Source organism: Hylobates moloch, unplaced genomic scaffold (genome assembly GCF_009828535.3).
Source record: "Hylobates moloch isolate HMO894 unplaced genomic scaffold, HMol_V3 SCAFFOLD_1, whole genome shotgun sequence".
Lineage (NCBI taxonomy): Eukaryota > Metazoa > Chordata > Mammalia > Primates > Hylobatidae > Hylobates > Hylobates moloch.
The window spans coordinates 161,410,948-161,424,032 of NW_026652276.1; the positions used below are offsets into that span (position 1 = coordinate 161,410,948).

Sequence of the window (13,085 nt, forward strand, 5' to 3'; positions counted from 1 at the left end):
TGCAGAAGCCTCGGAAGTAGATGCGATCAACTCGAAGAAAGGGTATCAATGATGGAAGATGAAATGAATGAAATGAAGCGAGAAGGGAAGTTTAGAGAAAAAAAGAATAAAAAGAAATGAACAAAGCCTCCAAGAAATTTGGGACTATGTGAAAAGACCAAACCTACGTCTGATTGGTGTACCTGAAAATGACGGGGAGAATGGAACCAACTTGGAAAACACTCTGCAAGATATTATCCAGGAGAACTTCCCCAATCTAGCAAGGCAGGCCAACATTCAGATTCAGGAAATACAGAGAACGCCACAAAGATACTCCTCGAGAAGAGCAACTCCAAGACACATAATTGTCAGATTCACCAAAGTTGAAATGAAGGAAAAAATGTTAAGGGCAGCCAGAGAGAAAGGTCGGGTTACCCACAAAGGGAAGCCCATCAGACTAACAGCTGATCTCTTGGCAGAAACTCTACAAGCCAGAAGAGAGTGGGGGCCAATATTCAACATTCTTAAAGAAAAGAATTTTCAACCCAGAATTTCATATCCAGCCAAACTACGCTTCATAAGTGAAGGAGAAATAAAATACTTTACAGACAAGCAAACGCTGAGTGATTTTGTCACCACCAGGCCTGCCCTAAAAGAGCTCCTGAAGGAAGCACTGAAGGTGGAAAGTAACAACCGGTACCAGCCCCTGCAAAAACATGCCAAATTGTAAAGACCATCAAAGCTAGGAAGAAACTGCATCAACTAACGAGCAAAATAACCAACTAACATCATAATGACAGGATCAGATTCACACATAACAATATTAACTTTAAATGTAAATGGGCTAAATGCTCCAATTAAAAAACACAGACTGGCAAACTGGATAAGGAGTCAGGACCCATCAGTGTGCTGTATTCAGGAAACCCATCTCACGTGCGAGACACACATAGACTCAAAATAAAGGGATGGAGGAAGATCTGTCAAGCAACTGGAAAACAAAAAAAGGCAGGGGTTGCAATCCTAGTCTCTGACAAAATAGACTTTAAACCAACAAAGATCAAAAGAGACAAAGAAGGCCATTACATAATGGTAAAGGGATCAATTCAACAAGAAGAGCTAACTATCCTAAATATATATGCACCCAACACAGGAGCACCCAGATTCATAAAGCAAGTCCTCAGTGACCTACAAAGGGACTTAAACTCCCACACAATAATAACGAGAGATTTTAACACCCCACTGTCAACATTAGACAGATCAATGAGACAGAAAGTTAATAAGGATATCCAGGAATTGAACTCAGCTCTGCACAAAGTGGACCTAATAGACATCTACAGAACTCTCCACCCCAAATCAACACAATATACATTTTTTTCACCACCACACCACACCTATTCCAAAATTGACCACGTAGTTGGAAGTAAAGCTCTCCTCAGCAAATGTAAAAGAACAGAAATTATAACAAACTCTCTCAGACCACAGTGCAATCAAACTAGAACTCAGGATTAAGAAACTCACTCAAAACCACTCAACTACATGGAAACTGAACAACCTGCTCCTGAGTGACTACTGGGTACATAATGAAACGAAGGCAGAAATAAAGATGTTCTTTGAAACCAACGAGAACAAAGACACAACATACCAGAATCTCTGGGACACATTCAAAGCAGTGTGTAGAGGGAAATTTATAGCACTAAATGCCCACAAGAGAAAGCAGGAAAGATCCAAAACTGACACCCTAACATCACAATTAAAAGAACTAGAAAAGCAAGAGCAAACACATCCAAAAGCTAGCAGAAGGCTAGAAATAACTAAAATCACAGCAGAACCAAAGGAAATAGAGACACAAAAAACTCTTCAAAAAAATTAATGAATCCAGGAGCTGGTTTTTTGAAGAGATCAACAAAATTGATAGACCGCTAGCAAGACTAATAAAGAAGAAAAGAGAGAAGAATAAAATAGATGCAATAAAAAATGAAAACGGGGATATCACCACTGATCCCACAGAAATACAATCTACCATCAGAGAATACTACAAACACCTCTATGCAAATAAACTAGAAAATCTAGAAGAAATGGATAAATTCCTCGACAAATACACCCTCCCAAGACTAAACTAGGAAGAAGTTGAATCTCTGAATAGACCAATAACAGGTTCTGAAATTGTGGCAATAATCAATAGCTTGCCAACCAAAAAGAGTCCAGGACCTGATGGATTCACAGCCAGAATTCTACCAGAGGTACAAGGAGGAACTGGTACCATTCCTTCTGAAACTATTCCAATCGATAGAAAAAGAGGGAATCCTCCCTAACACAATTTACGAGGCCAGCATCGTCCTGATACCAAAGCCTGGCAGAGACACAACCAAAAAAGAGAATTTTAGACCAATATCCTTGATGAACATTGATGCAAAAATCCTCAATAAAATACTGGCAAACCGAATCCAGCAGCACATCAAAAAGCTTATCCACCATGATCAAGTGGGCTTCATCCCTGGGATGCAAGGCTGGTTCAACATACGCAAATCAATAAATGTAATCCAGCATATAAACAGAACCAAAGACAAAAACCACATGATTATCTCAATAGATGCAGAAAAGGCCTTTGACAAAATTCAACCCTTCATGCTAAAAACTCTCAATAAATTAGGTATTGATGGAACGTATCTCAAAATAGTAAGAGCTATCTATGACAAACCCACAGCCAATATCATACTGAATGGGCAAAAACTGGAAGCATTCCCTTTGAAAACTGGCACAAGACAGGTATGCCCTCTCTCACCACTCCTATTCAACATAGTATTGGAAGTTCTGGCCAGGGCAATCAGGCAGGAGAAGCAAATAAAGGGTATTTAATTAGGAAAAGAGGAAGTCAAATTGTCCCTGTTTGCAGATGACATGAGTGTATATCTAGAAAACCCCATTGTCTCAGCCCCAAATCTCCTTAAGCTGATTAGCAACTTCAGCAAAGTCTCAGGATACAAAATCAATGTACAAAAATCACAAGCATTCTTGTACACCAATCACAGACAAACAGAGAGCCAAATCATGAGTGAACTCCCATTCACAGTTGTTTCAAAGAGAATAAAATACCTAGGAATCCAACTTACAAGGGATGTGAAGGACCTCTTCAAGGAGAACTACAAACCACTGCTCAATGAAATAAAAGAGGATACAAACAAATGGAAGAACATTCCATGCTCATGGGTTGGAAGAATCAATATCGTGAAAATGGCCATACTGCCCAAGGTAATTTATAGATTCAATGCCATCCCCATCAGGCTACCAATGACTTTCTTCACAGAATTGGAAAAAACTACTTTAAAGTTCATATGGAACCAAAAAAGAGCCCACATCGCCAAGTCAATCCTAAGCCAAAAGAACAAAGCTGGAGGCATCACGCTACCTGACTTCAAACTATACTACAAGGCTACAGTAACGAAAACAGCATGGTACTGGTACCACAACAGAGACATAGATCAATGGAACAGAACAGAGCCCTCAGAAATAATGCCACATATCTACAACTATCTGATCTTTGACAAACCTGACAAAAACAAGAAATGGGGAAAGGATTCCCTATTTAATAAATGGTGCTGGGAAAACTGGCTAGCCACATGTAGAAAGCTGAAACTAGATCCCTTCCTTACACCTTATACAAAAATTAATTCAAGATGGATTAAAGACTTACATGTTAGACCTAAAACCATAAAAACCCTAGAAGAAAACCTAGGCAATACCATTCAGGACATAGGCATGGGCAAGGACTTCATGTCGAAAACACCAAAAGCAATGGCAACAAAAGCCAAAATTGACAAATGGGATCTAATTAAACTAAACAGCTTCTGCACAGCAAAAGAAACTACCATCAGAGTGAACAGGCAACCTACAAAATGGGAGAAAATTTTCGCAACCTACTAATCTGACCAAAGGGCTAATATTCAGAATCTACAACGAACTCAAGCAAATTTACAAGAAAAAAACAACCCCATCAAAAAGTGGGTGAAGGACATGAACAGACACTTCTCAAAAGAAGACATTTATGCAGCCAAAAAACACATGAAAAAATGCTCATCATCACTGGCCATCAGAGAAGTGCAAATCAAAACCACAATGAGATACTATCTCACACCAGTTAGAATGGCCATCATTAAAAAGTCAGGAAACAACAGGTGCTGGAGAGGATGTGGAGAAATAGGAACACTTTTATACTGTTGGTGGGACTGTAAACTAGTTCAACCATTGTGGAAGTCAGTGTGGCGATTCCTCAGGGATCTAGATCTAGAAATACCATTTGACCCAGCCATCCCATTACTGGGTATATACCCAAAGGACTATAAATCATGCTGCTATAAAGACACATGCACACGTATGTTTATTGCGGCACTATTCACAATAGCAAAGACTTGGAACCAACCCAAATGTCCAACAATGATAGACTGGATTAAGAAAATGTGGCACGTATACACCATGGAATACTATGCAGCCATAAAAAATGATGAGTTCATGTCCTTTGTAGGGACATAGATGAAACTGGAAACCATCATTCTCAGTAAACTATCGCAAGGACAAAAAACCAAACACCGCATGTTCTCACTAATAGGTGGGAATTGAACAATGAGAACTCATGGACACAAGAAGGGAAACATCACACTCCTGGGACTGTTGTGGGGTAGGGGAAGGGGGGAGGGACAGGATTAGGAGATATACCTAATGCTAAATGACGAGTTAATGGGTGCAGCAAACCAACGTGGCACATGGATACATATGTAACAAACCTGCACATTGTGCACATGTACCCTAAAACCTAAAGTATAATAATAAAAAAAAAAGATTGTATTCAACTCTGAGATAAAAATACAAGTTGACTTTTTTGTTATTCATATGCTATACATAGACATGTAGTTATAGTAAGCTAGAGACATTAGACTTAGCTTCATGTATTTGTTGTTGCTGCTGGAGAAAACTGATTTTTTTGCATACATGTATGGTAGGCAGAAGGAGCTGAGCAGGTCTCTACATCTATACTATAAAGAAGCTGCTAAAATGTAATACAATCATAAGTAAAATCATGCTAATAAACTATATCTATGCAGTCCAGACACCATAGTATATGAGGGACACTGATAATCTATAGTACATAAAAATTATACAAAGAGGCCTGGAAACTGGTATATGAAAAAAATTTTGAGAGAAATGTAGATGTTTACTCTGGAGAAAAAAAATGACTTACTGCTAGCCTTTAAAATACGTAGACTTACTCAATATTGATTCAGAGGGCAAAGTCAAAACTAAGTTATCTAATTCTAAGTTCAATACATAAGAGAACATATTTAACAACTTGAAACAATTAAACTGGCTCTTTTTATAAAGTAATGAGTTTCCTTCACTAAGAATGATCATGGCCTGGTGTGGTGGCTCATGCCTGTAATCCCAGCACTTTGGGAGGCCAAGGTGGGCAGATTGCTTGAGGTCAGGAGTTCGAGACTAGCCTGGCCAATATGGCAAAAGCCCGTCTCTACTAAAAATACAAAAATTAGCTGGGCATGGTGGCACATATCTGTAATCCCAGCTACTCAGGTGGCTGAGGCAAGAGAATCGCTTGAACCCGGGAGGTGGAAGCTGCAGTGAGCCAAGACTATGCCACCGTCCTCCAGCCTGGGTGACAGAGTGAGATTCCACCTCAAAAAAAAAAAAAAAAAAAAAGAATAACAGAGATTAGATGACTATCTTTTTAAGGAGTATTTATTTAGAAGATTGGCTGGATGACCTTTCAATTCTAAGTTTCTGTAATTTATAAAAACAAATAGAAAAGAATTTAGATGGATAGAAGTATCAGGAAAAATAATCCAAAATATACATAAAGATATGACACCTCAGGTTATTCATAATAAATAAGGAAATCGGTCATAGAAACTAAATTTCTAAGAAGCATGGATTACTGTTGGGTTCCAAAGGGCAACAATATGCTGGATATCATTAAAAAGCTATTAGATCACGCCTGTAATCCCAGCACTTTGGGAGGCCAAGGCGGGTGGATCATGAGGTCAGGAGATCGAGCCCATCCTGGCTAACGTGGTGAAACCGTGTATCTACTAAAAATACAAAAAATTAGCCAGGCGTGGTGGTGGGTGCCTGTAGTCCCAGCTACTCGGGAGGCTGAGGCAGGAGAATGGCGTGAACCTGGGAGGTGGAGCTTGCAGTGAGCCAAGATCGCGCCACTGCATTCCAGCCTGGGTGACAGAGCGAGACTCCATCTCAAATAAAAAAGCTATTAGAAACAGAAAACACTGTCCTACCATTGAACAAAGCTATAACCTATAGCTCTGGTTGTACAACTTAAAAACAAGCAAGCTGAAGAGAGAACAAAACTAACTAAAAGGAACAAGATAGAGAGTATTACATAAAATTAGACTTCACTCTGGAAAGGCTAAAGCTGACTGAGTGCATAACAAATATTTATAAAAGACACAAAATACACAAATAAGGTAAATTTAGACTTGTTCACCAAAATGTAGAATGCAGCCTACCAAACTAGAATTTGTCCTAACCTTACAAAAACCTGCTAGAATTTATTCTAACCTTACCCTAGAATTTGTCCTAACCTTACTGAAAGAGGTAAGGTTAGGATAAATTTTAAAAGTGTCATTACGTTCAGGAAATACTAAGGTAATCTACTAGGACCAAAACAGGTTACAGACAGAAAGCAGAAATAACTTACCTCTTTTAGTTGATCAGCACTCCCCCATGACGCAGAACGCTGATGTGACCTCTTTTCTGCACCCTCTTCTGCCCAACAGCTAGGTGTCTTTAAAAAAAATATATATATATATATAAAATAAGAAATTTTATCTCTACTTCCTAATCTCAAGCAACTGAAACATATTTCAAATTCTTAGCACATACCAGTCAGAGAGCTATAGTAAAATCCTTTAAACGCTAAGAGTTTCGTGACCCCGTGAAATGTTTAAAATATTCTGCCATATTCTGAATTATATATGCTCAAAGATGTCTCTGAGTCATCTTACTTAAAACATTTGATATCTTCATATCAATAACATAAATAAATTATAAAATTCAAAGGGAATAGTAAAGATACATGTATTGGTGTTTTTAAAGAGAATAGCCAAGCTAAATATGAAATGGTATTTCCACTAAATTCGATAGAGGTAAAATGAACAAAAGTATCTTAAAAGCAGTAGTATTAAGAATGACCTACATTTCAAATATTTAGCTAGGGGGCTGACTGTACTACTTTTTCTGTGCTTGGGGAAGAGTAAGTATTAGTATCTTTTTTGAAAAATATCAGGCCTCTTTATATAAAACACATAAAGTTATTATAAAAGTGTAAAAGATTAAAAATAGTAAAATATAAGCTAAATAAACAGAATATAAACTAAAGTAATACATCTTCGAAAAACCTGAACTGTATGTCAGAAAACAGAATCATTTTTATATAAAATATCATTTTCAGTTATTTAGCCATTAGTAGATACTATCCTCAAATGTAACACAAATCATTAAATCTGAAATAATGCCATACAGTGGTAAGACCATTTAATAGTTGTATTAAAAAATTGAACAATAGGCCAGGCATGGTGGCTCACGCCTGTAATCCCAGCACTTTGGGAGGCCAAGGTGGGTGGATCACCTGAGGTCAGGAGTCCGAGACCAGCCTGACCAACATGGTGAAACCCCGTCTCTAAAAAATTAGCTGGGCCTGGTGGCGGGCGCCTGTAATCTCAGCTACTTGGGAGGCTGAGACAGGAGAATCACTTGAACCCGGGAGGCAGAGGCTGCAGTGAGCCAAGATCATGTCATTGCACTCCAGCCCGGGTGACTAGAGTGAAACTCTGTCTCAAAAAAAAAATAATAATAATTAAACAATATTAAAATACCATCTTTAATACATGAGAAGACTCTTGTGTAATGTAAATCAGAAAGAGTAAAAACCACTACTTAAAGGGCAATGATTGTCATAGTAACTATACACAGCTTTAAAAATTATTTTTCATTACATGCTCAAAAAGGTATCATTTATATTAAGGCCATACTTGTGACTACATAATATATAAGTTCTTATGAAGAAGTCATCAGTTCTATTTTACAGTTCAAAATGCTTGTGGAAAACTTTTAAAATAATCACCACGTCTTAAAAGCAATGATATTCAAAAAAACCACTAACAACTGAATGCTAGCTGAATAAACACAAAAATAAACTGCTTGAGCAGTTCACTAGTAAAAAGAAGTTGTTAAGTCAATTGACAGAGTAAAATATTTTATTCAATCAGCAAGACCACGGATAAGAGGTATCAATATATTAAATAAGTTGCTTATAAAAACTATTACTTATTAGAATTTCCTATGTTCCGTCCTAGGTAAGATGACCTACTCTGAAAATAATTCAGCCCTCCAAATAATTGTATCCTTAATAATAAATTTATTCCAAAATTATTCAATTGTTTAGTCACTTTTATTTTGATAATTTATATAACTTACTGGTTTTACCTGTCTACCAACTGAGCATTACTCTTATCAAAATGAAAAGATTAAGGATCATAATCTTTATAACTCAAAGTATATTCACAGAAAATTAGTCAAATTTTTAGCATTTTCCACAATTATTCAAAATCAACATTTATAATGTGAATTGCAGTTATTTTGTACAGCTCTTTTTCAAAGGACATTTACATATACTGCATCTCCAACTTACAGATAAATTAATAGCCACAAAAATTCTGCAACTGCTTCAATACTGGCAAGCATGCCAACGGCAAAAGGAACTAAGTCTGAGTTCTCTTATCTCACAGATATCTTCTTTCTTCCTATTATCCTTTTCTTAAAAATGAATGTGAAAACCTATTCAATTATTTCAGAGTGTATTATTATTTACACAAAAGAATTACCTACAAAAGAAATCAAGTTAGTAGTATATGTATAGCTATGTGCTGCATAACAATGTTTTGGTCAATGATGTATGGCATACAAAACAGTGGTCCCATAAAATTATAATGAAGCTGAAAAATTCCTATTACTTAGTGATGTCTTGATGATCCTGATCTTGTGTGGGCCTAGGCTAATGTGTATGTTTGTCTTAGCTTTAAAAAAAAGTCTGAAAAGCAAATAATAATAATAATAATAATAATAAAAGCTTTTAGAATAAGAATAGTTTGGTATGGTTGTACAATATGTTTGTGTTTTAAGCTAAGTGTTATTATGAAAGGATCAAAAAGCTAAACAAAATTAAGTTTATGAAGTAAAAATGTTATGGTAAGCTAAGGGTAACATTATTGAAGAAAGAAAAATATTTGTTACAAACTTAGTGTAACCTAAATGTGCAGTGCTTAGAAAGTCTACAGTAGTTTATGGTAATACCCTAAGCCTTCACATTCACTCACCACTCACTGATCCAATCGGAGCAGGTTCCAGTCCTGCAAACTCCATTCCATGGTACATGCCCTATATAGGTGTATCATTTTCTACCTTTATATATCATTATTTTTACTGTGCCTTTTCTATGTTTAGATATACAAATACCACTATGTTACAATTGCCTATAGTCTGCAGTACGGTAACATGCTGTACAGTTTTGTAGCCTAGGAGCAATGGGCTATGCCACATAGCCTCAGTGTCTAGTAGGCTACACCATCTAGGTTTGTGTAAGTACACCTTATGATGTTCGCACAGCGATGAATGCCTAATGATGCATTTCTCAAAACATATCCCCCTCATTAAGTGACAATGACTGTACTTTTTAAAAGAGAAAAACGACTGAAAGAGTTCTCTCAATCATGTGACTATAGAATGCATATAATTTAAGGTCATCGTAGTATTAACTTTCCAAAAATATCCCCCAAAGAGTAGTTTTAATTCCATCAATTTAAAATAAACAGTATGAAAAATATTCTCATCTACAAATATATTCTACAGATTGAATTGTCCAATACAATAGCTACTAGCCACATGTGCCTATTTAGATTTAAATTAATGAGGACTTAATAAAACTCAAGTTCCTTAGTCACACTTAGCACATTTTAAAAGCTCAACCATATGTGGCTACTGGCTGTCATATAGGACAACATAAATATGGATCATTTCCAATATTAAAGAAAGTTCAGCTGGAGGGCAGTGTTCTATACACTGATCACTGATTTTTAATAAGTTATTTTAGCCAAAACAAAACCAAAAGATGGCTAGCAAAATCAAATCTATTTAAAGCTGATGATTAACAAGTCACAGAAGGTGAACTAATTTGAATCCAATTTATTAAACCTGTGTATTTGAGAAATGTTTTACCATTTCAATCAGGAAAATAACACAAAGTAGCAAAAGTTCTTTCCTTTCATATCAGCAAGCAGCCCCTTCCAACTGGTCTGTTATTCTGTCCATTAATCTAGACTAGAATTTTTAAAATAGTGCTACATATAACCGTGCCCTTGGTTAGGAGTAGACAAAAAGGGTTCCACAGTCAAATAAATTTAGGAAAAATTGTAATATCATATCATCATTTAAAAGAAATGAAACTTCTGTACACTTGAACAATGCAGAACTAAAACCTATCTGTAAGACTATTAACAAAAAAGATAGTTGGAAAAAAAAAAGCCTCTATGTAAAAAGAATACCTATAGGTAGAAGGGGTCCTTTTTTATTCTCACTCCCTGGAAGTCTCCAAAGTCCAGACCATGACATTTCTTTCCACCCTCTAGGGCCATCCTCCCAGCTCCAACCTGTGTGAGAACCACTTTTTCTCTAAGTAAAATGCAAAGAGAACAATCCCACTGCACAGGACTAAAGAGGCTTCAAAATGAATACCATTAGAAAAATTATTTTTGGCTAGATCAACCAAGAAGCTTAAATACTGGGTGCTTTTGTTATGTATATCTTTTTTCACTAACTAGAAAGGGCCAATATGCTTTTTAGTTTTATCAACTTCAAACCAGCTCAAACTAACTCCTAGTAAAAAACATTCTTTGTCAATGTGCAAAAGTCTAAGGCCATTTTAAAAAAAATCCATAAACAAAAACATCACAAAATTCTTTAATCTTATTTAAATATTAAAAAATCTACTTTTTTGTGGTTCATCACTGGTCTTAAAATTTATTGTAGTTTATAAATCGATTATAGAAATATGAGTACTGACTGCTAATTATTTTATAGTACTTATAGCAATGACAAACCTAGCAAGAAATGAGATGTAATTAGCTGAAAAATCAATGATACTTAAATTAAGAATTAATTATGACCACAGACTAATCTTAAATTATAAAAAACGTTTAGAATAGGTAATGACAAACCCTACAAATATTTGTTTTTGTTTACAAAAACTTGTTTTTCTTTTGACTAATAAAAAATTTTTAACTTCTTTTAAAACTTTTTAAAATATTATTTTGAAAAGTCTATCTTGATGAAGTATTACAAAGCAGCACAAAAGACTGTGGTTCTAGTGTAATTATCCTTTGCCTTTCTGGGAACAGTGGCAACCAGATATAGTAAATAGCTGCTCTGGTTAGCAAAGAGTGTAGAAAAAGGCAGAATTCAGCTCGAACAAAACACTGTGAAAGTTAAGACTGCATTTTTATTTTATGTAAAGTTGGAAGGTTTTTTTTTTAAGCTTTAGGAATTCAGTAATAGCAGCAGTTATATATTCAAATTTTTTATCAAGCTCCAACTCTATGCTAAGTTTTGTGCTCATTATGTTAGACCAGTTTCAAAGTGCAGTCCACAGATGAGCAGCAGCATCATCACATGTTAGAAAAGCAAATTCTCAGACTCAATCTCAGACTACTAGATCTGGAACTCATAGATAAGGCCCAGAAATATACTTCTTATTTTTTAAGCAACCTTTTCAGATGATTCTGATGGATTCTAAAGTTTGAAAACCAGTGTTAGACTAAAAAGTTGAAATCAATAAGATACGGTTTCTGCACTCAAGGTGTCATGTTGACCATATTCCCACTCATTTTTCTTGCTAGCTTTGAACATGTTATTGTTTTAAAATCTCTTACATCTGACAGAAAATCAGCAACATAGATGATTACTACATACTGCCAAAAATATTTTTCACACCATTCTAAAAAACACCCACTGAAGTCATAAAAACTAATAGTGCGAAGACGATGGCATGAATATCACCAATAGGATAACTAAGTAATGGAGGAGGGAGTAGTTTTCCTAAGAATGTGAATACACTCTCCTGCACCTGAACCTATAGATTTGAAGTACCATTTCTTATTTGTAAGACAGCAAACACACAATAACTACCTCTGACTGAATGAATACTGACCTACCAGAAATTGTTTATTGAATTTCAGAGCCCTCACATGCTCTGGGGTCATTTGTATCATTTCTATGCCATTTCCTACCAGTCCAGACCTAATGTTCATAATTGTATAATCAATAGTTGATACTAGTAATAATGACTTTTCCTGTCCACTTAATTCCATATTATTATATTTAAACCTGGTAACAGTAAAATACTATCGATTCTAATCAAAGGCAACTAATATGTATCAGTGTCTGTTATGTCATACATACTGTGCTAGAAGCTTAACATGGATTATTTCATATAATCCTCATTGCAATAGGCTATGTTGACAATAATAGTTGTCCCCCAAAAGCTGTTAGAATTCCAATAGCATGGAAAAGTTTTTCCTTGGTTTATACTGGTTCCTAACAATATGGTATCTCCCATATCAATCATTCACTTATTCATTCATTTATACAAAACAGTATACCTTGAGAGGCATACTGCTTTCTCATACCATACCGTAAACTATGACCTAATTTTAAACTATAACTCTATGATCTTAATTGTTTTTTGTTGTTGTTTTTGAGATGGAGTCTCGCTCTGTCGCCCAGGCTGGAGTGCAGTGGCGCGATCTCGGCTCACTGCAAGCTCCACCTCCCGGGTTCACGCCATTCTCCTGCCTCAGCCTCCCGAGTAGTTGGGACTACAGGTGCCCGCCACCACACCTGGCTAATTTTTTGTATTTTTAGTAGAGATGGGGTTTCACCATGTTAGCCAGGATGGTCTCAATCTCCTGACCTCGTGATCTGCCCACCTCGGTCTCCCAAAGTGCTAGGATTACAGGCGTAAGCCACCACAC

General features: G+C 36.1%; 1 protein-coding gene across 2 annotated transcripts in view; it reads right to left on the reverse strand.

The window, feature by feature from the left end:
* Positions 1 to 13,085, reverse strand: part of GLCCI1 (glucocorticoid induced 1) — a 128,123-nt gene that overhangs the window by 68,303 nt on the left and 46,735 nt on the right. For both annotated transcript variants that reach the window (XM_032760680.2, XM_032760689.2), the window contains exon 3: positions 6,701 to 6,787. In XM_032760680.2, coding sequence (XP_032616571.1) covers positions 6,701 to 6,787 — 87 coding nt within the window. The remainder of the gene's footprint in view (positions 1 to 6,700; positions 6,788 to 13,085) is intronic.